General features: G+C 40.4%; 1 protein-coding gene across 8 annotated transcripts; it reads right to left on the minus strand.

Moving 5' to 3' along the window:
• Positions 1-27275, minus strand: TMEM62 (transmembrane protein 62). Of its 8 annotated transcripts, none has more exons than XM_055815953.1 (16): positions 27134-27275; positions 24164-26171; positions 21288-21399; positions 19955-20092; positions 18769-18814; positions 14974-15115; positions 14275-14337; positions 12876-13000; positions 12606-12728; positions 11638-11793; positions 9394-9553; positions 6478-6591; positions 5444-5528; positions 3844-3948; positions 2859-2977; positions 1-1875 (listed from the first exon to the last, which is right to left on the minus strand). In XM_055815953.1, the coding sequence occupies exons 2-16, from the start codon at positions 24344-24346 to the stop codon at positions 1549-1551; spliced, it is 1998 nt and encodes a 665-aa protein (XP_055671928.1). In that variant the 5' UTR covers positions 24347-26171; positions 27134-27275; the 3' UTR covers positions 1-1548. The 8 variants fall into 8 exon arrangements, with proteins under 8 accessions (XP_055671928.1, XP_055671935.1, XP_055671938.1 ...); XM_055815960.1 differs by lacking the exon at positions 27134-27275 and adding an exon at positions 27057-27074; XM_055815963.1 differs by lacking the exon at positions 14275-14337.
• Positions 27276-27417: the final 142 nt, after the last annotated feature.

Below are 27417 nucleotides of genomic sequence, written 5' to 3' on the forward strand. Positions count from 1 at the left end.
TCTTGTCACAGGGTATAGATATATTTTATTGCCACTTCTTATGCTCCTGATCATATAAAAGTAACTTGTGAAATGTCCGTTTTGTTATTAATATTTCAGTAGTGTTTCTCACAAGTGAATTTTGTGCCCTGCCCCTGATTTTCTAACAGCTTTGCAAGACAAACATGTAGCGGCAAAGTATTCTCTTAACAGTGTATTTAACTTGTGCAGATGAGAGCTGTTACTCTCTTTTTCCTATTATATCATCAGTCATTGAGGAACAGGAATTAAGGAACAGGAAACCTGCCACCTTTTAGAAATAAATGAATGAATGAATAAATAAATAAATCGTAGTTGTAGTTAATATTTTCTTCCAATTCAATTTATTTTCCCATATCCTTTTTCTTGAGGAGCCATAAATAAGTTACTGTAAAATTACCTCAAGTCTTTTGTTCCACTCACAGCAGTCTAGTGAAGTAAGACAGTGTTCTCCTTACTTTACAGATAAAGGCACCTCAGCTCTCTCTGGCTCATTGCATTCTTCATAAATGTAACTATTCTATCATTTTTAGACTTTGAAAAACTGAAATGAGTTTTCCTAGGTCACTCTGGCACATTTGACTGAGATGCAGAAATACAGCTCTGACCCCTCTCACTTACAGACTTTATAGGTATCAGACTACATGATTCCTTCGGCCTCTCCCGTCCCAAGGACGTTGCTTCCATTCTTTGCTTTAAAGCTGACCTCTGACTACAGCTGGAAATCCCAGCAACATTGATCATTCACTGTCCTTTCACTGGTGAAGTGTGGAAAAACTGGCAACCTGGGCAGTGGAAAACATAACTCCTTCCTCCCAGAAAGAGAGCATGTTAATAGCCAGCACTCCCAGGACAAAAGCAATAGGCCGTGGCTCAGCTACACGTGAACACACATACGCACCTAATAGCCTATAAACTGCTCATATATAGCATTACGAAGTGAAAAAGTGTACAAGCACTTACTGTACGGACTCTCACTGAGAAGGGCACCACAGCACCTTTGCAATAACCATTAATTCATAAAGGCATCCGGTCTAGTCTTGTAGAAATATATGTAAATCTTGAAATAAAAAGAAAAGTTAAGCACAAATCCTGGAGTTCATTATCAAAGTCTGTGCTCATTTTCCCCACCATTATAAAAGTCAATAATTTAATGAATTAAAAATATTTTTTCCATTCACAGTGGTAATAGGCAAACATTTCCATTTGTGATCCATTTGGACATACCTGTCTTCTTATCACAAAACCCCCTATTAAAGAGATTATTATACAGTTTACTGTATACTGTATTAATGTATAACTGTATTATATAACATGTATTATACAGTGTGTTGTATATGTATAATACAATAAAAGTATGTATCACAGATTGTTATACATTCACTATTTGATACAGCTCTGTAGCAATGCAAGTGCAGCTTCAGATCTTGCCACCTAAAGGTTGGGCTGTATAAAATTCCAGCATCACAAACTATAGGTTGTGCCTTCACAGTTTTTAAGCCAAAAAACTTTGAATACGTATATTTTGCTTCAGGAGCTCTGACAGTTTTTCATTTCTAGAATGTAAGTTCTGAGCTCAGATGATTTCAGTGTCCAGGTTTTCCAAATCAGAGCTGCGGTCAGCACCACCAGCCACGTTCTCATCGGAGAGAGGAAGAAAGCCAAGGTCCCGTAGGTTCGCTGCAGGAAATAGCAGGAATAGACCTGCCAGGCCAGGAGGAGTGCCATTGCCAGGTGGACAAGCACAGCCACGAGGCGTGGGATGTGATGGACATGAGAACGGAAGCTGTAACCCTGGCATCGCAGCAACAGGCACCAGCACAGGTAGGCCATTAATGGCAGGTTGAAAAACAGCAGCTGAAAAGAAGAGCAGAGAAAAGTAAGATGATGAGCAAAACAAGTGTTCTTGGTAACATGCATGAGGGCACAGAAAGGTAAGAGCATATAAAACCGCCCCATCGTAAGGGCTAAGTACAATTCCCAGACCTGGGATCTCAGGATGCAGTTCCAAGACTCTGCAGCTGACAGACGTGTGGCTGCCTGTGCCTCAGTCCCTGGCCAAACGTTCCTGTCCACTCCCTTGCAGGGGGAGGCACTGGCACACATTTGACCTTTCTTGGAGCTAGTTCAGGGAGCTAGAGTTTGGCAAAATACTAGCACAGTAAAAAAGGAAGGTCCTTACGTCAGTGTAGCTCTCTGACCCAGCCCACTGTGATGTGAGACAAGTGTTAGCACTGGCATAAGGGCCAGACCGCAAAGCAGGCAATACTAGCACAGTCTGGCTTAAATGCCAAGGAACAACACCCTCTCTTTCAGACTAAGGGCAGCTGGGAAAACCAGAGGGCAGGCAGGTCAGACTGCTGGGAAACCTGGACTTGTGTGTACTGGGAGTGATGCCCGCTGAGCTGAATGGCTATTCAGTCTGCAAAGGCTGCCCTGGCCTTTCAGTTCCTCTTGCTTAAATCACTGCAACCTGCACCTGAACTGAGGACAAAAAAAAAAAAAAAAAAATTAAAAAATGGTGTGGTAAATCTGTAGAGATGGCCTCTACTCCAGACATCCAGGGAGACCAAAGCAACGTTGAATAGAGGAAAAGAGAAGTTTGAGAAAATATTGTACAACCTCCTTCCCTTCTGTACTTCACATTTGCAGAAAGGTAAGAAAGAGCTGTTTGTGGTCAGGCCTGGCCACTAATCTCTATCCTTCCGAGACTCCTTTATTTATAAAACTATATATATAAACCCCCCTCTTTTCTTGAAAAAACATATACAAAGATCAGACACACCACTACCCCCCCAGAAGAGAGCAGTTTGTCAGCCTTAATTTTTATAAATATGTACCTGTAAAATCCCAACCACAAATGTCAGACTGCCCTGGAAGAAGGAACCACCAACAAACAGCCCAAAGGAAAAACAGGCCCCCACCTGGCCATCTATCAGTTCACCTACAAACCACGGTCCTGCAAGAGAGGAAACCAAACATACAACGCTATCAGAGAAGACAATGTAGACGTGGCCCCTTTTTCACACGGCCTTTCGTATTCCTGAGCACAAAGTGGTTAACTGAGGCACATGACTTCTCTACTGCTTGTCTATAGCAGTGAGGCTCATGTTTTCACCCTCAACAAACAGCAATCTGATGAACCTTCCTGGTGTGAAAGTATTACGGTACACCAATGAGCTGTGGCATGCAATGAAAATACTTCCATGTTGGTTTAATCTCTCTGGCCGTTTTGACCATCACAACTAAATTTTTCCTTATGGGAGGAAGTGAAAAGGCAGATTCTTCCAAATGCTGGCCTTTTCCCTCAATTACAGTAAAAGATATGAAAGACATGGTCGTAAACAATTCCAGCTTGGCTCAGCTTAGATGTCAAAATGGGCAGGCTGCGCTATGTTATGCATACTACCCTGACTGCCAAGAAAGGAGCTATTTTTGTAATTTATATTATCAGAGGAGAAATAAACTGATATTGTTAGCACCAGAGCTAAGCTTAGTGACATGTCATATGAAACGTCCATTCCATATACTCATTTTACACCACAGATCTTACCCAAAGAATAAGTGAAAGCCAAATTAAAAATAATCACTTTTCTTTCAGAGCAATTTATTAAGTTTTTAATTCATTCTAGGGCTTTTAAGTTAGGCTCTTACAAACAAATCTTTAGTCCTTTTGGATGTTAGCTTTCCAAGTTCCACATTTATTTTGTAACTTAAGTCGATTTTCCCCATTCTCCAAGATGCTAGAAGTCTCATTTTTCATCAGGCTTTGATGTGTAATAGAAAAATACGAATTTATATCCGCCAGTACACTAGGTTACTTACCTAGAATGGTGTATAAATTCAAAAACATAATTGAGTAATAGAAGGTATTTGTTTTACTGAAGACATGAAGGGAATACGAGGTCAGAGTAAGTAATCCTGGCTTTTCTAAACAGAGACAACATTTAAGAAAAATACCCTTAATTCAGGTTGCAACACACACACACACACACACACATATATATATATATAAAATATTGGTCTTTCTGAAACAAATGTGCACATTATTTACTCATTCTATTAAATAAGAAACATAAAATTAGTATTTGGCATGTCCACAGAACAAACACAAAAGAATGCATTTCTGGTGCTACTGTGATACCTGAAAGTAAGGAAACAATAAATATAAACAATCTATGTTAAAACCATCAGAAGCTGCCATTCTAAATGAGTACACTTACTGTATGTAAGTGAAACTGAATGACCATTCTACACCCAGAAAATTAAGTTAGCTAGAGTGAAAAACATGGAGAATGTTCATATTAAATGAAAAGTAAGAGATTCAAAAAAGTAACTGTGCCAACACAAAAAGGCTGGTCAGCAATGACTAGATTACAGGATTTTCGTTGATTAAATCTACTTAGTGAGATCTGATAGCAAATCGGATAAAACGAAGGCTAGGGGTTAAAATGGCAGTGTTCGGAGATCAAGAGAGCCTTCCTATAAAAGTTGGCTTGTAGAGTTTCACCTGTTACATGGCTGCAGTTCTCACAAAGCATTAACTCCCAGAGGGCAAGCTTGACCAATGGAAATCAACAGCTCTAATAATTTGTTCACTAATCTGTAAAACATTTGTCATGGTCTACAGGGACCTAGCTGATCAGAGTGCTAGCTCTTCATTTTTAGCTGCTGAGTACCATAAAGGCACCTGAAAATCTGTTCATCTATTCTTTTTCTATGAGGGCAGTTGCTGTAGTTACCTCAGGATGCTATGTGATCAGTATTAAGCAAAGGACATACACTGACATGAATAGGAAGGGAGGTGGCTTCCAGAAAAATCTCATTAGTAAGCTGTGGTTCAAGCAATTGTTTAAAGGATAAATACCACAAGCTTAACAATATTAAATTTAATCTACCAGATTTATCACAAACAAAATACCAAGTTATGATAGAACTGGTCTTTGAGAAAGACCCAAGCCTGTTCATGCTTTTTGTAAAGATCAACAAACATTATTTTTATAGAAGGAAATTGTTTCTCCACTCAGGTAACTGAATTTTGTGCCAGCTCTACTGAAACAAGCACACATGCAGAACTAATGCAAAATAAAACATTCCTTTCCCAATGCGTTGCATTCTTCAGTGCGACAATTAAAATTAAACCTTTAGACGTCAATTAATTGAATTTTTGTTTAAACACAAGATACCTGATCCAGTTTTTAGGTTTTAATTTACTTTATTTGATATACAGAAGATTTTCTAGGTCCCCTTAAAAGCAAACCAGCAGTTTCTGAGAACCCAATCAAAGCCCACAGTACTAGATGCAGAACGCGCATGGTGATTAACAGTGCTATTACTTACGTATTGTTAGCATACAGATAAACAGTGAAAAAAAGTTTAGGGAAATCAGAACGTCTAAAAACCACAGACAAACACCGGTACATACCTTTAAGCGCTGGCTTTTGGAGGTATCTGAAAATAACGAGCAAGGTGATCTGAATCAGCACAATCAGTCCAAAGAGCACACGAGCCTGAAAAGACAGTTGTCACTCTAAGCCAGCCCTGGAGCAGTAGCTGCCTTTGAGCCTTATGGACATTGAAAGAACGATACAAAGATTGCTAACTGAAACACATATTCAAAGCTTGATGGTGCCATTGAACTGAAGAACAAAACGAAACTTAGGAGTTTCCAAGTTATTGAACCTGCATTTTATGGACTTGAATTCAGTTGGATGGCTCAAAGTGATAGACCTGAATCTTTAGAAAAATGGATCGTAAACCACATCCATTGAAAAAGTGTAAATACACTTCCTATATAAAACAGTGTGTACTAAATAGAAATGCAGTTCAAAACATTGGGGAGACTATCAGTTACTGATTAACAAAAGTAATATAATTTTGAGCCAATTATGATACTATCTACAGTCATGTGGACTTTTCCATCTTGCTCTGTAAGTGCACCTAATCTATTATGGCATGCCTTCTTTGCATGTACTGAGCTGTAACAGTTCCGCGTATGACCTGGAACTCACTGAGGCCAATGGGAATTTTGCCTTCCTCTTTGCTAGAGCTAGCTACAACGTCAGCAGCTGATTTGAGACTTTTTCCAGCCTTTTTGCCAGTACATGTATTGCAATAGGCCACAGTGAAGTCTTCTTTGATTTAATGTTTCCTTTTTCTACTATGTCCATAGCTGCTTTTCCATTTCTTGCTTGCACAAACTGTATGTATACCAATGCCCAGAAATGGACAACTGTGACTAAATCGACTAAGTCAAATGTTTGCATGAACCATTGCTGCACATTCACATTTGAAACGCGCAACTTAAGAAAGGAAACTTGAAATATTTGTGAAATTCCAATGGAGTCATATCTGGAAACAGCAAAGTGCATTCAAGTCAGCCAGGAATTAGGAAAATGCCTTGTGCAGTCTCTGGGGAAACCAACATGGAATGACAGCTGTTTTGCTGAAAGTACTTACTAGAACATAGTAGTCAATGAGAAGAATAACAGATGGCCAAAAGTCAAATCTACGAGAGAGATTTTCTTCCATAGCAAATATATGGCTCCGTGTGCTAATTCTTCCTGAAGCATCCTAGATTGACAGAAAATAAGAGAGCAATTAGATACCAGTAGCGCACAAAATACCTAGTTAAAGTTGTTAATCATCACTGCAGCTTTTCTGGAAAGATCCGATTGGCACATGCATGTCTGGCATACTGCCATATTAAATACTTTACCTACAAAGGAATACTTACTGCCAATTTTGTAGTTTCAAGTAAATTAAGATTATGATTTTATAATCACCAAAGTGCTGTGTATAATGAGATCCTGTCAGAGATTCAGCAGTTTGTAGAAGACAGTGACTACTGCCCCCCCCTTGTTTTCTGAAAGCTCAGTTCTAGATAATAGCCCATCTTAAAATACTTTGAAGCTTTGTCATGCTTCTTTTCTGACATATTTGCTAGTAACTGATATTGCTAATCAATAACAGTGCCACATTTATTCATCAATTCGATATTTCTGCATGTGTAACACTGACATCTGTGGTGGGTTGACCCTGGCTGGACACCAGGTGCCCACCACAGCCATTCTGTCACTGCCCTCCTCAGCTGGACAGGGGAGAGAAAAAATAGAACAAAAAGCTTGTGGGTCGAGATAGGGAGAGGGAGATCACTACCAATTACTGGCACATGAAAAACAGACTCAACTTGGGGAAATTAGTTCAATTTATTACCAATCAGATCAGAGCAGGATATTGTGAAGTAAAACCAAATCTTAAAAACACCCTCCTCCCACCCCTCCCTTCTTCCCAGGCTAACTTCACTCCTGATTTCCTCTACCACCTCTCCTGCAGTGGCTCAGGGGGACAGGGAGTGAGGCGTTTGGTCAGGTCATCGCACATTGTCTCTGCTGCTCCTTCCCCCTCAGGGGAGGACTCCTCACACTCTTCCCTGCTCCAGCACGGTGTCCCTCCCACGGGAGACAGTTCTTCATGAACTTCTCCAGCATGAGTCCTTCCCATGGGCTACAGTTCTTCACAAACTGCTCCAGCGTGGGTCCCTCCCACGGGGTGCAGTCCCTTCAGGAACCGACTGCTCCAGCGTGGCTCCCCCACTGGGTCACAAGCCCTGCCAGCCCACCTGCCCCAGCGCGGGCTCCTCTCTGCACGAGGCACAGGGCCTGCCAGGAGTCTGCTCCATCACAGGCTTCCCACAGGTCACAGCCTCCTTCGGGCATCCACCTGCTCTGGTGGGGTCCTCCACGGGCTGCAGGTGGATATCGGCTCCGCCACTACCCTCTGTGGGCTGAGGGGGACAGCCTGCCTCACCATGGTCTTCACCACAGGCTGCAGGGGAATCTGCTCCAGTGCTTGGAGCACCTCCTGCCCTCCTTCAGCACCGACCCTGGTGTCTGCAGAGTTGATTCCCTCACATATTTGCACTGCTCTCAGCTGGCTGCTGTTGCACAGCTTCCCCCGCTCACCCCCACCCCCTTCTTAAATATGCTATCACAGAGGTGCTATCACAGAGGTGCTACCACCGTTCCTGATGGGCTCGGCCTTGGCCAGTGGCTGGTCTGTCTTGGAGCCAGCTGGCACTGGCTCCGGTGGACACAGGGAAAACTTCTGGCAGCTCCTCACAGAAGCCACCCCTGTAGCCCCTCTGCTAACCAAAACCTTGCCACACAAACCCGATACAACATCTTATCTTCCAGTACAAAATCAATGGTGTATTTATGGTAAAGGATTCAGTATGTTCAGTCTGATAACAGCTGAGACAATATTTGGGCAATCCCAGAAACAATGCACAGCAAGTGAGTGTTCGTATTTTCTCCAGGTACCTAACTCCAGTTAACACTTCACCCTCCTTATTTTCCCAGAACTATTCAGTTACTAGATGTAATAGTTATTTATGAACGGAGGGGAAAGGAAATTATTTTTTTAAAAATCCCATTCAGCTACCTGATAACAAGCATAATTTGCAAGCAAACTACTGCTAGGCAGGCCTGTATAACCCTCTTCAAAGGTTACTCAGCTTTGTGCATATGTTTTCATCATCATTAAAAAACCAAAAAAATAAATGCAGCTTTCCCAAGTAAAGCATCACAGAAAACAGTAACAAGCTAGGAGGTCGAACACTGGCAGTACAAAAAGGCCATTAGAAAAAAAAAGCATTATCGCTTTTGTCCTGTGAAAAATAATGCCTAGCTGGGTTCCATCAAGCAGGACAAAGCTTCCCATTTTCCCAACTATCCCATTAGTATTGTGCAAATGTGCAGAATGTTAGAACAGTCTGATCGAGTTCTTCCAAGACCACTTGAAGATACAAAAATAAAATATAGTACAAGAACAGAAGCGCTCACTGGAAAACATTTTTTGCACCCAGGAATCTAATACCAGTTAAGTCTGATGTTCTGGGAAACAGAAACCATATTCACTGTCAGACTGTAAGAAATCATGAAAAGAACTTCAAACAGATAATCAAAGACAGTATTCCAATCTTCCAGGATCCAGTTCCTTTGCCTTCTGGACTAACATGATGTTATTTCCTATTTTCCTTGATCAAACCCGATCTTTTCTTTCCCAAGACAACCTTAAAAGTTAATTGTTGTCTGTTACTGAATTTATTTTTGACCAATTACTTGCTCTTCTGTCATGTCTTACTATATTTCTCGTGAAAATAAGAATCCTTTATTTTGTCCAGAGGCTTTACAAATGCTTTAGTGCTCAGCAGAGTTTTTTCATTTAATAAATCCTTTGGTTTTTGTAATCAGATAAATATGAAAGGAAGTCTGTTATCACATATTTTGTCCCTAGTTATGTGATGCAGAAGGGTGATGGAGCAGACATGACCACACAGAAATCCAATACAAAGAATGCCAACAGGTACCTTACCTGGACAGTCACATCTATGTGATGGAACCCTTCACTGTAGTTTTGTGGGCTCCACTTCAGTACATAGAGAGGGCCAGACACTTGATGCGCGTTCCCCAAGTGAACTCCGTCTATATTGACTTTGACAGAGATAATGACAGAAGGAGAGAAGGCCAGAATTCTAAGGAGTGAATAAAAAGTAAAATAAACAGATTTGTTACAGGACTTGCAGATTTGTCTTTACTTCCTGAAGAAAAGTCCCTAAAGATTATGCTACCTTGTACTTCAGAGTTCAAAAGAGTTAGAAATTAAAATGGTGAAATATGTAGGCTAACGGTCACATGGTAGCTCTTTCCTACAGTTAAAGAGAGAAGTTCAGTATGGTACTGTGCAAAAGATTAGGATAGAAAACCGGGCTGTGGAACAGCTGCAAAAGTGGCAGAGATCCTCAGGTCCTGGCAGAAATAATCTTAGAACTCTTGCTGTCAAAACATTTGCTAACACAAGTGGGATGCATCCTCCTGCACACAGACACATAATCAAATACTTGTAGATACCTCAATTAAAAATTGCCAGTCTCTCTCTCTAAAGTCCTTTGTTATTTTTTTTGTTTGTTTGTTTGGTTCCTGCTTTTTACTTTTGCTAGCCAAAACATAACCTCTCAATCTTTATAACTGAATTTATGAGAAACTGAGTGGAACGCAAGACTGGTATTACAGATCTGAGATACCAACAAATTCAGTATCACTTGGCAGTGCTTATCTTCAGAGAAACAGCCATACTAATGTAGACTCAATGTATTGCACATAAAACTTCTTTTATTTCTGGTAATACAAAAGGCATTCCAGAGCATGTTTCAGTCAAAGGAAGGAGTCCACCACTAAGCTATGTCCCTAAGTGCCACATCTACATGTCTTTCAAATACCTCCAGGGACAGTGACACTTCCCTGGGCAGCCTGTTCCAACGCTTGACCACCCTTTCCTTTCAGTGAAGAAGTTTTCCTAATATCCAACCTAACCTGCTCTGGCGCAGCTGGAGGCTGTTTCCTCTCATCCTATCACCTGTTACTCAGGAAAAGAGACTGACAAGCACCTCGCTATAACCTCCTTTCAGGTAGTTGTAAAAAGCAGTAATGTCTCCCCTGAGCCTCCTTTTCTCCAGGCTAAACAACCCCAGTTCCCTCAGCTGCTCCTCCCAAGACTTGTGCTCCAGACCCTTCACCAGCTCTGCTGCCCTTCTCTGGACACGCTCCAGCACCTCAATGTCCCTCTTGCCGTGAGGGGCTCAAACCTCAACACAGTGTTTGAGGTGCAGCCCCACCAGTGCCCAGTACAGGGGGACAATCACTCCCCTTGTCCTGCTGGCCACACTGTTTCTGATACAGGCCAGGATGCTGTTGGCCTCCCTTATTTATGGAGGAGTTTTACAGAACAATATGGTTGGATTCAATAATCTTAAAGGTCTTTTCCAACCTAAATGATTCACTGCTTCTACGTTGAATGATTTGACCAGTTCATATATTTAATATAATCATCAGAAAGGTTCAGATAAAGTTCAGATAAGGTTCTAAATAGGAAACTGGAAAGTAGGTAGACTTAGTAGGACACTGCTTCCTAACTGAAAGTATGATGAACCTCTTTTAATTGTAATTCTGTGTATGCAATATGTATTTCATGCCTATTGGTCTAACAGCAAATTTAAGACACTGGAAAGGGCACAGAAATTTGAAATACAAATAAAAAAAGAAAAGGTAGAAAAGGAAGGATGGAAAGAGCTAAAACCAATATGAAAATTGGCAGAGGCTTCAGATGCTTTAATATATAAGGGATGTAAAACTGGAAAGACAAGAGGCTTAGAAGTCTGAAGCCAACAGAGAAAACACTTAGAAAAATACATACAAAATCCTGAAATCATCGGTGTCAGATGTGAACATGTGAAATAAATAACAGAGATTATGTGTTAATCTAACTCTACCAGCTTTGGGTACATAAAAAAGTTTAATTGACTTTAGGGGGAAATAACTGCATAAATAAACATGAATTGCTACTATATAATCTCCTTTTATCACAGATATGATACAAAGTGAGTTCTCAAGAACAAACTTCCAGAGAAAAGGGGATTCTGAGAACAGTAGACACACATTTAAAAAAAATTAATACATTTTGGGTATATACATATAAATATAGATGTACATCACAACCAAGACAGACCCCCAACTATTAAGATGTAGTTAAATATTGTGAAATCAAAAGACTACAGGGTACCTGACATGAGTGGAATGAAGAATTTTGACTAGTGGCTCATGAGCAGAACTGCTGTAAAGGAAGGATTTGGGATTGGTGATGAGAACTACAGGCCATTCTTCGAAGTTAAGATCTGCGAAGCTAAAGAGGTCATGATCAAACGCAAGGATCCGGTACCTATAATGAAAGGGAAAAAAAAATTGTTAATACAAATTACTGCATGCACAGCTGAGTCCCATGCTTCCCAAGTTCCTAAACAGAACTTGTTTATTTTCCATTTATTCTCCTCTGTAGGTGATCCCATATTAAACAACTTGCTGTATTTCTGTACAGCTGGTTACCTCTAATCAGCTTCATTTTATTATAAATCACTGAAGCACTACTCAAAATTCTGAACATCAAGATCTATTGAATTTTGCACATGACTCAGTTAGATGAACATTATGTTAAAGATTTCAAATATAATGTACATTACTACAGTGTCTGAGTAGGTACTCTAGTTATGGACAAAGACCCCAGTGTGCTCTCTTCCTGCATGCATACAAGTGTCTTAGGATCACTGCAGAATAAAGGCTAATATACTACTATACATTCCATATAGCATCGGACATGTTTTGATATGCTGCTAACATAACATTTCTCAGGTAGACTATTTCCGTCTCTAAAATTCTGATTTTTATCAGATGCTGAATTTTATTACAATATATTTGTCTATTTTGAATACTAAACGCATACTCAATATTTAGATATCCTCTTTTTAATTTTTAAACACCAAGAATGAATAAAAAAATTACTTAATTTATTAGCACACTGTTGGTATAGGGAAAAAAAAATCCCAAACTTAAGAGAAATTTCTCAAAAGCACTAATAGTAATAACCAGTCAGGCAGATCTAATGCTTCTTTCAAATTCTCCAAACAGCATAAAAGGGAATCACAGTATAACCAGGTAGGCTCCATATAGTAATTTGCTCACACAGGTTTTACTTACCTCCTGTTATCCATCCAGTCTCCCAATTCAAGTTCCAGAGTGCCGCCACGGTGTTGACTGTGCAAGGCTGGCATCAGCCCACCCAGTGTATGGAGATGTCCACATAAATAGGCTGTGGCAGAACTAATAAAAGAACACAAGAATTGTGATTGTTTGGGCGGGAAGGAAATACCACTGCAGAAAACCTGAAAAGTGACACGCAAGCATGTGAAGAGAGGCAAGAAATGTACTTCAGACTGAAAACATACAGGGAAAAAAGAAGTATCTTACCTCATTAATGTTCGTATGCCTGGGGCTGAGGAGATGATTGTTGAGGTGGGAAAATGGCCAAACCAGATAGTGTGATTGCTGTGCAGACTTTCTGTTGCCATCAAAGATAGCTCTTTCATTTGATTCTGAAATAGGCAGGTGTTTGAAAGACAACCAAACAAACTTCTTTAACATTCAGCGTATTTAGAAAGAATAGCAAAAGGAAAGCAGAAAGAAATTAATCAAGAATGTAATTCATCAATTAATCTTTTTTTTTTTTCCTTCAGAGAATAGTCTCAGTTGCTTCAGGGACCTAAAATCCAATGTTGGAAAAATAAAGTGAAAACAAGACACTCAACATCTTCCTTGCAACTGAACACAGACAAAGTGCAATGTAAAGAAAGATTTTAGTGAACAATCTATCTATCCTTTCTGCTGTGTATTTATCTAGTCAAAGACAACACACTTGAGTTGATTTTACAAACATCTTTACCTTACAGTTATCATCCCTACTATCTCTTGAGTTGCTAGATGGCCTTTTATAGGCATGACAGACCACAGAAACTGTGTACCATATGCTTCAGTCATTTAACTGGACTAACTATGGTGCTGAATCTTGAAAATATTGCTCAACCATTGCTGTTAAAGTTACGCAAAAGTAACACTTACACACAGCAGGTAAAATTTCTCTCCTTTACTTGTTTGACCTCCAATATTAAATCAACCACTTACTGTCCAGAGAGACCCCCAATACCAATAAGATCTCAAAGTCTAACAGAAGAGGCAAAAAAGTAAAACCAGAAAAGAACACAAATCCTCTCTTTCACCATTTTGCAGATCATCTTTTAGGGTAACCCTGAGAACCACCATCACATTCTTTCCAAACTACCTGGAAAGAAACACTGATGGGCATGAGTAAAGGAAACAGAAATAAAGGTATATGAAAAAAGAATGGATTCAGTATTTGCTTTTATGAATTTGGGCTTTAAGAATATGTTTACCTAAGCTACGCAATCAAATCACTGATACAAATCTAATTTATTTTTCAAATTCCTGGCAGAGGTTTAATTCTTAGAAGTTACAGGTATCTACCTTGACTTCCAGTTTTGTGCAAAAATCTGCTCTCTGGACTCCTGCAGCTGGGTAATTAACAACCAAATGCTTGACTTACTGCAGCCAAGGTCAGGAGTTCTAGACTCAACTGCATTTCTTAGCTCCTTGAGTTTATCTGCAAATCTACTGCACCCACTACAGATTACAGTAAATTATGAAAACAGTGCTTGGTGCTTCTACATCACCTTCCATTTAAGTATCACCAAGCGCTTTACAAACACTTAATTACATGTCAAGCCTCCTTTAGACAAGATTAGAGGGAGACCACTTTACTTTTAATCACAGGCAAAATATGACATCTTTTTACCAGAACACAGTAACTTTCTGCCAACACTTCGGAAGAGTATCTCAAGAACAGCATATCAACAAACTACAGAGAAAAAAAATCACAGAGAATCAAAATGTTATCTATATGCCATGTTATCTGATATGCGATATAAACATTGCTATTAGCATTATACTTTCAAAGCAATACTATGTCATTTTTATGGTCTCAGAAGATCAGAACTCACTTTGAGGTGATGACATTTCTTTATAGCATTACCTTTCACATTATTCCATTGATAAGTGCAATACTCATCTGTAATATTAATAAAAAAATAATGAAAAAAAGCATCTAACAAAGCAAAAAGGAGTGAAATTAGAAAGTCTTTGTTTGGGTTTTTGTTTGTTTTTTTAAAAATAGCTTTACAGCATATAAGGAAATTATCACTCAATTCTAGCTAAATGTTAAGAAACTACTGACAATGTCCTTAAAATGTCTAATTTGATGTTTTTGTATGAGATTATTTCTTAAGAGAGAGAACACAGGTACTCTATATGTTGACACATTCATTTTTCTAAATAAATGCCCCACATGCATAACTTTAAAACATAGTCTCTCTTAGATAAACACAAATCTTTCAGACAAGCCTTCTTTATAAAGAACAAACAAACAAAACCCCAAAACAAACCACTGTAGAAGTAAAATAGCCAGAAAAACGGAATGCCAAGACTTAGAAAATACCATGTTTAAAATCCCGAAGAAATTATAGGGTCTCTTAGGGCCTGGGCTGAGTGTGGCATCCACACAGATGAATGAATAGTTCCCAAAAGAGGTGGTGTGGATGTAATGGAAAGAGCCATCTTTACGCCAGGAAGAGTATTTCCTGCCAAAATAAATGGCAATATTGCTGTTAGGAAAGCTTGCAGCAATGACAAAAGCAACCTGCATAGTATAAATACAAGATTTCTTGCATTAAATCTAGCTCCATCTGGTTACTGCAGTGAAGTCTCTTCTTAGTAATCTATGACATTGAAAAGTCTACACTTGAAAGAAGATGCATGACATGGGTCATGTATTAAGACAAGAAGCAGGTTATTATACAGACATTTAAAAAAACCATGTTAGCACAAGTACATTTTCCCCTGGTACTTTTTACATGGCACTTATTTTATGGATAAAGGATAGGCCAGCAGCATAAATGATGCAAAACAAAGGCAAGATGACAGCAGAGCAGGATCTTAAACACCCTTAATTAAAGGAGATCTGCAAAGGAAAAAAAAAAAAGCCTTGTGTTTATTGTTGGTGTCTGAAAGAATCTGTCAAAAAGGATTTCTCCTTGCTTACCTAGAAATATCAAAGACCTCAAGTCTTGTCTCCACCATTCTGTTAGAGATCGCTTAAAATACTTTTATGTAGAATGATCTGCTGTTGGCTACTGGAATATGATTTTGAACCAAAGAAATATTGAACCTTTTCCAAAAGTTCCAAACCAGAGATGCTATACTACACCAAATCTTATAAATAGTGAAGACGGCAGCATTTCCTCTTGCTTATTACTCTTTTGTGTTTCTTGACATAGCAAATCTTACCAGTTCTCCTGTCACCTGTGGAATGTCATCAGAATTCTTCATTCAAAGAGTAAAAGGAGAGAGCAAAAAGGGTTGCTGCTCTTTTGCATGTTACCTGATGTTAACTGATTCTTGAATCTTCATCTTAAAATACTCTAAAGAGAGAACTGTAAACAGGGAAGGACTTAAAAGACATGTCAACTAGTTCCACCTTTTTTCCCCCCCCATGGTTTTATGTTAATATTGGCTATGATAAATATATGTAATAATGAATATACACATTGCTTTCTCTCCTTCCACTGACAACAGGTATTTTCAGTTTTTCTAACTTCTAAAACTGAAGTGCTTTTGATGATTTATGCTAGATGGGAATTCCACATATCCTCCACTGGCAAAGACAGGCAACGTTCCAACTAATGGTACCTAACACATTGCTCAGTTAAGAATTAAATTCTGTAACTAAAATTACTGTGAGTAAATTTGAGATTAACTAAAACTTATTTGGTTTAATTGGGGGGGATTTTTTTGTTTTCTTTTGGGTTATGTTTTTGTGTGCGTGTGTGTGCGCACACACATTTGGTTTTGTTGGTTTTGGGGTTTTCATTGTTTGGGATTTTTTTTTTTTTAACTCCCTGCATGATATGTGGAAGCTAAAACATCCCTGAGTTCAGATAATGAGTATATTTTGCCACCCAGAAAGCAGTTCTTATCACTATTACTCTACCAATCAGATTAAACAATAAAAACACCAAAAAGGCTGACCTGAACAGAATAAAAGCCAATGTATCAAAAAACAAGTTTCAGATATAAATCAATACTGCCAATGTCATAAAGACACTTTCACAATGCTTTTTTGTTTTGAAGTTAATGTTACCTTTATGAACATCATGAACTTCAGTAAGAAAACCGGAAGCTCAGTATCAAAATGCTCAGACTTCTGCCTTTAGCCCCACTTAAGAGTATGTGTAACAGTTGAATTATCCTCTGCTCATACTGTGGACATAAAATAGGAACCCACGTTTTTCTGTAAAAATGTTATTGTATTTCAATACAACTGCTGCCTTCTTTAATTTTAATACATAATGAACACCAGATGTGGTTGAGTAACCGTTTTTCCTAGCCTCTATTTGTATCTGCAAGCTTGCAGTGCCCAAAGGTGTATGGCAAAAAATGAATTATTTGTTCAGGAATCACATAAAGGCAACGAGATACTGCCTTACTGTTGCTCAGACAACAACAACAAAAAAATTACATCGTCCTTTTGACTGTTTAACTTCACAGGGGCAGGTGGGGGACACAAAAAGGCTTCCACAAGACTCCATTTCACTCCACCATCTCCTCTCTCTTCCTAGAGTGTGGCACATTTACTAAAATTTTTCTTGATCTTTATATTTTATCAATACATTAGATTATTAACATTGTCCCTGTAAAGATAGTTCTGCCTTTAATGATGCTTAATAGTTTTTGAGGACTCTTAGTGCTTTTCTTCAGTCTTAGATAGAAATTATGATACATCTCATTAAAGTTTCTTTATTTTGCTATGATAACAGACTACAATGAAGCAAAAACCATTATGAGAACACATTTGTTTAGCAAGAGACTGTTAATTAATAAGGAACGACTTTTTCACCTGACTCAGAATTCCACTCAGAAATTCTTAGGTTGGCTAAATTGCTTTGAAATTTCACCTTAATCCTTTCTAATCCCTTTTGCTGTCAGCACGTCTTCAGTGTGAACTACAGGCAGGTGACTGATACATCTTTCCAAACAGTAGAGCTCATCCAGGCCAAACAACAATTCAGGGATGATCTGGCAAATTCACTGGTGCTACACCTTCCCATGTGTATCACTAGGACCTCTGACAGCAGCCTTAAACTAGGACGGAAGACTGATACTAGATTGTTATGAAGCCACAACTGTGGCAAAAGATACAGGGACATGCACTGCACTAGCACATCCATAAACTGTGCTAGCACCATACATTCATCCCTTCGTGGTAAACCCACATGCGGATTCCATGTTCTTCTGCAAATGCAGCTGCTGTAGAATCCTGTCCCACAGAATTTATGGGAAAACGTATCTGCTCCTGCTGGGCCACAGGGAGCTGGAGCAAATTGTACTATCAGATGTTTAATCTGTGTTCTTATTGCAAAGTAGATGGCTACAGAGCCTGAATTAAAGTAGAATTTAAATTTCCAGGTCCTCCTCCAGTTCCAAAGAGTCAAAGCTGAAAGCACCACCAAAATTATGAATGAAGATTTTGTGTTCAGATATGAAGGACAGGAGAAACTGAGAAGTTAAACACGAGTTACAACTGAGCCTATCTTTACAATATACAGGCAAAAGAGCCAGCTGAAGAGAGGAAAGTTTCCTCTCCTATTTTCACATTTAAATCTCAAGTGTGTTCCTCAAGAATATTTGTCCACCCATCACCATCATCTGCCTTCAATACTTGCAGTTTTCTAAAATGACTCCGACGTGAAGAATTGGCTCAGATAAGATTTAGACCCACACGACATGAAAAGCCCTTTTGGGCATGCAGAAAAAACATTAAAAAATAGTGAAGTTTTTTTCTTGCTTTGTTTTTCTTTTCTCATCTATTTTGAGGCATAAACGCGTTCCTTTGAGAACACTGGTTTTACAGAAATATATCACACAACTGTTCTGAGGACACTGAACACATAATGCATAGAACATCTCCTAGACATAGGCAGATTTAAAATATATTCAATTACAAAACATGGAGGTATAAGAGATATGAAGTCTGCACAACGAATTCTCTATTTTCTCAATCTATTCTGCTCTACTAACTGGCAATGGAAAAGCTAGAGGAAGTAACAAATATGATCCTAGACTATAGAAAAGTCAGTGAAAAGGCATATATGATATATGTGATAACTGAAAACAGAATATTGTTTAGTGAGTTTTATCTTGAATATAACAAGATCTGTATGGTAAATAAAAGTACCTGTAATAATTCCAAACGCTATCCAGGTGTGGAATATTGAAGGAATCTGTAAGAGAGAGAAGGAAATGAAGAAACTTTCAGACCAAAATGGTCATTGACTTCTGCATTTTATTTCCTAATGTTGAGATAAAGCAGTCTCAGCAGGCACTGAAGAGCTATTTTTCTAAATATATAATTGACAAGCAGACTGTGAAACTGTGCAGAGAAGAAATTATATATATATTATATATATATTATCATATATACTTGATGCAGTTGACCTAGAAGCGGGAGTAGTTTTTTCATTTACGTTTCCGTTCAAAGGTAACAGTTGTGGGAATGTAAACTGTCATTTAGTGGCTAAAAATTAACCATGTGTCTCCACTTTGGCTATAAAGCTTTTCAGAAGCTTTTTGGATTGGGCGCATTTTCTGTAACTAAGACCTAACTCATTGAAGGAAAATAAAGTAGTAATAGCATCACAGAATAGCATGTATAAAACAGACAGCAACCTGGGGACATTTGTACTGTGACTGGGGTCCACCTCTCCATTAAAGCTGGTAACAGAAGCCTGATCGTGAAATGGGAGTAAAATGTCATATATGGGCTGTATAGGACAAAGCATACACTTTCTTCTTCCCCAGTGCTAGGCTTCCTAGTTTTGCCCTTCCTCTAACAGCTGGGTTATATAGCCTACAATGTTGTTAGCTTGTGTTTGAATATTTATAATATAGTGACATCTACAATGTGCACAAACTTCCATGAGTTCCTTCTGTTCAAAAGAAACCAAATTTCCTTTGATTGCTGAACCTGTGATACTTCTTAACTTAAATCTGTGGGGAGAGGTCTATGAAAATTAAATTCAAACCATTTATTCAGTAGGGTAAGGTTACAGTTTGCCCTTCCATTAAAAGATACAGTATATAAACTAACGACCTGGAAACTAACATCCAAAGCTATGTTCTACCACTTGCCAGGCAAAAGCAATAAATGAAGAGTCTTGTTTCCCTGGTATTAAAACTCCAGTCGGTGTCTGTAAACAAAGTGTGCCCTCAGTAGAGCAGACACATGGATGGCAGGCCCCTCTTCAGACTCATAACCACTATTCACATGCTAGTAATTACTAACACTTTACCTCTATGCTCTAACTTGCCTAAATCAGCTCTGTAATCACAGAAAGGAAAGAGATGTTTCATTTCCTTCTTACCATGATTCCCTTTGATGTCTATCCACTTGGTTTTTTCCATGACCCTTGATCTCTTCAGGATTGAGTGGTAAGTTTTCCATTCTACTTCTACCTGCTCAGATCCCAGTTTATCTCTTGTCTTAGCATCTGTCAGGTCACCTAAAAGAGTACAAAGGTAAGCTATAACTAGAGCCTACACAGCTTACACAAATACTGTCATTAGGCAAGCATGCAATCCAAGCCTGCTAGCGTAGGCAAGCATGCAATCCAAGCCCGCTAGCGTAAGCAGCTGCAAGTCTCCCGTGCGCAATCTGGACGTTCCCGTTGTCTGGTCCAATTGGTTCCTATAAGGGCAAAGGCCTTCTAACGCAGACATGGCAGCCTGTTCAAACATCAACAGCTGGACTTGATGACCTTAAAGGTCTTTTCCAACCTACATGACTCTGTGCCTCTATGATATATCAGCCATGTCACTGCAGTGCTTTCACTGATTCCATGTCAAAGTAAATTGTTACACATTCGTTATACCTGAAGATTCATAGGAGCTTGTTTAACTTCACACCTTCTGTACCCCCTCAAGCTCCAATTAATGTTCAAACCATTCCCATTTCTGTTCACATAGTAAAGCCTCCCTGCATTGATAGTTAAAATATGCTATTTCTGAACTCTTAAAAAGCAAGCAGCAGATTAGTAACTCTCTATAGAAACAAAAGTACAGGTCTACCATTAAGATGCTAAAGCCTTGCATATATCAATGGCTCAAAGTCTTTCTGATTTGATTGCCAAAACTTAATCCATTTCAATAGCAATAGCAAGCTACCAAACGAAGAGGCAAGGCTTATTTCACCTGTCTTGGTACGCTATGTTCAAATGGAAATCAGCAATGAAATCTTACGTTAGCTCACAGGTGAATTTCAGACAAATGAGCAGGGATTGTTCTGAAAGAGAAACTGTCTCCTAATGACTAATCAGAGACATTGCTTACTTCTGTAATTTCAAATACACATGACGTAGAATCACTACCAGGAGGACAAGAAGGAAGATAGTTGCTAGCAGGGACTAAGGTGTAGCAACAAAGACTGGGAAAACAATAGCTTTATTGCATAATTACATCTGTTACATATATACACACGAAACTCACTATCAGACATAAGACATTGAACAAAAACTAATTCTCTTGAGTTGAGAAGTTATTCTCTTCTGCTTCTAGGAGTCTATCTTTAGCTGCAATCTCATTTCCATTGCTTAAAATACCATAAGGCTTTAAAGCTCTCTCTTGAGATCCTAGAATTTTGCTTATTTGCTCTTCCTTTGACAACATTCAACAGGAAATTCACACTTTTGAATTGCTTACCTGTTGCCAGAACAAGTGCGGGCTGAATTATATCAATTGTTTCAGAACAGAATTTTTCAAAGTCTGGAGCTCGTTTGGGATCCCGAAATCTACTGATATGGATGTCTGACACCTGCAAAAAAGAAAAATGAAATGCTGTTCTAAGCAGAGGGTTATTGCTCCACAGGTTATTCTGCAAAGCCAACTACGTAAGAATGCAACATAAGAGCAGTTATAGTGATTCATATCAGTAAAAGGGATACAGGGAGAAACAGAGGAGGATGACTAGGGGAGAACAAAAGCAGAGTAAGCATATGATATTGCACCTGTAACCCATAAAATCACATTTACATCAAGAAAATGTCCTTAAATCTAAGGGTATACAATAAAATGGGGAAATACGTAGCTATCTACAGTAAGTTTTGATGGCTCTAAGGGCCTGTTGACTTTCAAATTCTGTGAACTTCTGGTGCAACACAGTGATCTTGCTGCAAGAGAGAACACTTAAGTAGTTCTGCAAAGCAAGAATAAGTTCAAGTTACCTAAGACTTGAAGCATACTGATAACTGAATTTGTACCTGGTGTGACATTTCCAGTAGCTGGGTGGAAGGACTTCTAACATTCTATCCGTGCATTATAATGGAGCTAATGAGTGTGTTTAGACCCCATTCCATATGTCTCCATGAAGGCAATGATTGTCCAAGAAATGATACCATTTGTACAGAACTGTAAAAGATGCTGTTCATTTCTGAACCAAACACTCAAAGCCCCCTATCAGAAGTCTCATACGGGGTGGGATGGGGGTGATAATAAAAATAAGATTTTAAATTATTTTTTTTAAGTATTGTGGTTCTTCAGGTTTCTCCAAAATTAATCTTGGGTGAATGCTTTCAATTCCACTTTCCACACTTCCCATTCCATTTCAGTCAGTCAACTAATAAATCATTCTCCTCAGTTTAGACAAATGGTATTTGATGCTCAAAAAACAGTGAGCACATGGTCATGACCACCTGACGATATCACTAACTGAGAAAGAAAAACAAACTTTTGCATTCAATTTAATAAACCTGGTTTTTAATTTTTGAAAAATCCAGATAAAATACCTTAGAGACAAAATGCCTTAGCTTCTACTTACTCAGTCATTTGAGTATGTAGCAAACATTGATTGAATTCCATTTTTTAATTCTGCTTATGAAAATCCCCCATTTGCTTATATGGAACTTTTGTTGAGATCAGAATCGGATGCTAAGAGGAAAACACTTTTAAACATAAACGTAACTTCATTTTTATTTACACGTTCAAGGTAGCATGAATCAAAGAGCACAGTAAAACTAACTTGATAAATCAAACCCAATTTAATAATTGACAAAGATACAACATCTTATTTTGCTTCTTCTCAGCCCCTGGATTTGCAATTAATCTATTTCAGCAATCAAACAGAGAAAATAAAAACTTCTGTTGTTGCAGTCTCCAGACTCTTGAGCAAAAAGTCTTAAAAGAAACTTTACTCCTGTTCTGCTGATAACTATGGAGCATGTACATTTCCAGCCTTTTAGCAGACAGTGGTTGGGAAGCCTAATTTTCTACAAAGTTCTTCCCACTTGTTTTCCCCCTACGTGATACAAGTTTAAGGTTTGCAAAATTGTAAATGTACAAAGATCGAAATTTAGTTCAGTTTAAGAAGATACTGTCCTGTGGATGGGAAGATAAACAAGGCAGAAAAAGGCTGGGGGCAGAACCAGTCATCTTGAGCTCTAGCCAGTGACCTAGATTAGACCCTATGGAGTCACCAGGGAGCCGGAAGCCTGTTTCCCACAAGATCATCATACACAACACCAAATTTAGTGCTTGGTTAATTTCCAAGTTAGGTCAATGATAAAGCAGCTGTTAAAGGGCACGTCTGAAAGAGAACATAACCACTTGAAAATAAAGCCAATTCTCAAATTAGCTGTGCTATGACCTATCCTTGCGAGAGCTCCACTTGAAGTAACACAGAGAGAATATGGCAAGAGAAGTATGGAGTGGAACATGCTGTTTGTCAGCAATAGCTCTGCAGCTGCTAAATGCTACTGTAGTCGACTTTCAAAACACCAACTCAAGATAGGGGTTTTTATCTACGTTAATGCAAGCGTATCTTTAATCTTGACATGTGTTCTGCATTAAAGATAAGCCTTAAGTAATTTAAGGAAAAATTACTGCAAAAACTGACTTTGACAATACATAGCAAATGGAAGAGAACGAAAGGACTAGTAATACAGCAGCAAACATGTAAACAGCTTGCAGTTAGTTACACACTAAGTGCTTCAGAAATACTTGGGGGTGTGACAGTGGAAGAGTCAGAAGAGAGGCCACAGCAGCACCCAGATGTGACAGTTTACTTTCGAGGCTATGCCAGGTTAATTTGGATTTTATGTTCAACCTGGAAACAAAGTTGTGCACATCGAAGCTAACATACATCGCTCTCTCTCACCCTGGCCCAGCACTTCTATTGCTAAAAATCTGTGTAACTATTTTCTCAGACACACAATTCTGAGTTCTGGAAGGGAAAAGGACAGGCAGGGCCCACATGTCTCACTGGGATGTCGGATAATACCATGTCGGGTACTGGTGCAACATATAGGGTAGTGTAGTAATTAGGCGAGTTTTAATTACCTGCTTCTACCACCATCACTACCACCACCTTATCTTCTGGACAGTCTGGCAAACCTGTAGCTTCGGCTTGACCGCCAGCCTCCGGGACAGCAACGGGGGACGCCGGCCGGGAGGTGCCGCAGCACCGCGGCGGGGACCCTCCCTGGCCTCGCACAGCGACCGCCGCCGCTACCGAGACCCGCAACGCGGGGGGCGGCCGCACCTCAGCGCGGCGCCTCCCGCCGCCTCCCGCCGGCCCCACTCACCTGCACTACCCACAGCAGGTTGGCGGCCTTCGCACCGGGGGCAGGCCGAGCGGCCCGGCGACGGCGCTGGCCCACGGGCGGCTGCGCTCCCGAAGGCGCGTACGAATCCAGCAGCAGCGCCACGGCGGCCGCCGCCAGCAGCCCCAGGGCCAGCTTCAGCATCCTGCGCCGCGTTACCACCATGCGCGGCCCCGGCCGGCCCCCGCGCCTCCGCCGGGCAGCGCCGCCGGCTTCAGCACTTCCGCGTGGCGGCCCACCTCCGCGGCTGGCCGGGCCGCCTGCGGCGCGTCTGCGGTTGGCTCGGAGGGCCGATGCCGGCGGGGGAGGGGTGCGGTGGGCACTCCCCGTCTTTTGGCGGTTTTATGTGGTTTCATTTTGCCGGGCCCGCCTGACGCGGCCCGGCCCCGCGGCCCTAGGCCGCCCGCGGCCTGCGCTCTGAGGTGCCGGTTGCCCCCCTAGGTGCGGGGGGCTGGAAGCGCCTCGGCGGGAACGGGACAGGCCGAAACGTTGGCTGAAGTGCGCGGCCTGCCTTAGTCTGTAAGCCCTTGTCGTTATCCGGGGGGAACAATGTACCGTGAGGGGGCCTCGGGCCGTCTTCAGTCAGGAATGGTCGGGTCAAAAACCAGACACAGAGAGATCAGTGTCCCATCCTGCTTTCTTCCAAGGACAGCATGTACTTGGAAAAAAACCTTTTTTGTCTCCTGGCAGTATTTATAAATCTGTCTGCTCAAAAATCTTGGCAATTGACTTTTTTGTTTTACTCCTGACTTCCTTAAAAAGTCTTTTTGTGGTCTTTTGAACATCTTTTTTTTTATATACATAATTTTAACCTTACTATAGCAACAGTACATAATCGTACAGTTTGATAATTGGTAACTTACTCTGTGCTATCAACTCTGTTTCCTAACTGCTGCCCACATTTACTGTTGAGGTTTTTTTCTTACCAGCTTAAGCACGAGTTTAGCTGAAAAAGCTTCTGGTGCTTCACAACACTTTGCTTTGATATTTAATGTAGTATTCTCAAACAACTTTTCAGAAGTTTCTAATTAAATATTGCTTAATATTCATTATCTTTTCTCATATAATTTGTCATAGGACAAAGATTTAATTTTTAGCATTGATCAAAACCCACACGCTTCAGATCAGTTACACTTTATTAATATATTACACCCTTTTTCAGATGGTCTTGATAATTTAGCTGCACTTTTGTGGGGCTTAAAGTATGCTTGCTGTCTTTTTTTCAGCTGCTTTCCATCTTGCTTGTCTGCTTCCTACTTCCTCCAGAAAAACACACCAAACAACTGCTCTTAAACCAACATTTAGCAATCAATATTCCTGGTAATCTTGGGGAGTAATCTTGAAAATTAGGGTTTGCACTTCTTCCTGGAGCTCTACTGTTTTCTTTTAGCTCTAGCAAGACTGCCAAGCTTCAGCATTTTGTCTCTATTAAAATTTATCTGAACTCCTTTTTTGTTGTTCTTATTTCCTCTATTACTTTAGTATCCATGGAGATTGTGGTGGTTTGTGCCATTTCTGCCTGGGTAGTGGAGCCAACTTTTGTTTCAGAGATTTGCTGCCCCTTCTTTTGCTGTCTCCCAGCATATGTGGGTTCCAAATCTTTCTTTTTTGTATTATTTTTGTTGCGGAAGTCTATACTCTTGTTCAACGAAAGCAGCTGGTTTACATTAGCATAACTTCTTCTAAAAGTCCCACAGTAAAGTGAAACCATACTAGTAGTTCAGCTAAAAGACATGGCCACGTGAGAGACTTGTCTCCCAGCAGAGGACCACAGGCAGCCCTCCTGCTGCTTGAGCGTGTTTGTTGCTGTCTTGGAATTACAGCATTGCCTCTCTTGCTTGACTACGTTGGAAGCTGGATTATACAATTGCTACTGTCGATGCTAAAACATGAGGAGGACTCCAGTAATGGCAGTCTAAACTTGGCTGCTGTGCAGATAGCACTGCTGGTTAGTGGTCAGCTGTGCTATCGAAGAGGACTGCGTACGAATCTGCAACATGTAAAGACAAAACTAGATTAAGCTTTGAATTGATTGCTAAGTGGCTCAATGGCAAAATTAACTTTGTTGGTTTTATGTCTCGTGTCTAAACCCATTTCAGTAACAGTATCTACACAGTAATTTTAAGTGACAGATTTCAATAAGTAAGTCTGCAGTGACCTCTTAAAATGAAGGTAAGTGGGAGCTACTACAGAAAAGCTACAGTCAGAGGTTCTGAAGACTTAAGAGAAGACCTTTGAGAGTACCTGTGACCAGGTACTGTGAGAAAAATCTATTGAATATGCCTGAAAATGTCATATGCAAACTTTATCCGATTGATACTGGTAACTAAAGAACATGGAAAAGTTGCTTGGAGGCTTGAAGCGGTAAGACTGCAATGGCAGGAGGCAGTCTTTTTCCAAAGAGATACTAGACATTTGATAGGTGGTTAGTATGTATGCCTGCAAGGTCCAAAGCTATGGCTATTTGCCTATTCCCCCAGCCCTAAAAAGGTACAAACACAGGGAATTGTGCAACTGGACTGGTTTGCAACAATCTGGAAAGTTTGCAGCAGTGCTTAGGCCAGGTCTGTCACGTATCAACCAAGTTCCTAAATGACCTCATCTTCTGCTGGAGTAGCAAATGCAGAGTACTTGGAACAGTTATATGCTGTAGCAAGGAGGCACGGAGGAAAAATGTTGACCTTGGAGACAATCATATACCTAAAGCTACTCTCGCCTCCTATGCTTGTTTGAAGTTCATTAAATTTTGCCTTCACTTAATCCAAATGAGACACGTGCCATGTCTGCTGAAGGAATATCAATCTGCATTAGCATATATGAAAATTACTTCAGGTATCACCTTGTTATTAAGGCAGTGCCCTAAGTGAACACCCACACTGTGCAGTTTAAGTGCCCGCAGAGGAACTTCATCCGCGTAACTACACAGGCAGAATCAACCCAAGTTTCGCTCACCGACCATCCTGACAGACCCTGGGGCGGCGCCTCGCTTCAGCCTCCCGTGGGAGGCCGGAGACGCGGCTGGACGGGCCCGGGCCTCCCCAACCCCTCACGGCGCTCCTCAGCAGGCCTAGCCGGGTCACGACGACCACAGCCGCCGCGCCTCCCGCGCTCGGTCATCGGCCCCCTCCGCCAGCCGCCCCGGTGCGCACGTCCCGCCCGCCGCCGCCTCTGCCCTCAGCCCGCGCCGAACCCGGCCCACGGAGCATGCGCGCGGGGCGGCCCAGGCGGCCGCGGGG

The sequence above is a fragment of the Falco peregrinus genome, chromosome 1 (assembly GCF_023634155.1).
Source record: "Falco peregrinus isolate bFalPer1 chromosome 1, bFalPer1.pri, whole genome shotgun sequence".
In the NCBI taxonomy this organism is placed as follows: domain Eukaryota; kingdom Metazoa; phylum Chordata; class Aves; order Falconiformes; family Falconidae; genus Falco; species Falco peregrinus.

Excerpts from the sequence above, each read along its gene's own strand:
- TMEM62 (XM_055815953.1), bottom strand. The coding sequence starts at position 24,346 with ATGGTGGTAACGCGGCGCAGGATGCTGAAGCTGGCCCTGGGGCTGCTG. Across the intron at positions 18,815-19,954 it reads AGACATCAAAGGGAATCATG|ATTCCTTCAATATTCCACAC; the intron begins GTAAGAAGGAAA and ends TCTCTCTTACAG. Across the intron at positions 13,001-14,274 it reads CAGAAAGTTACTGTGTTCTG|AATCAAATGAAAGAGCTATC; the intron begins GTAAAAAGATGT and ends TGCCTATTTCAG.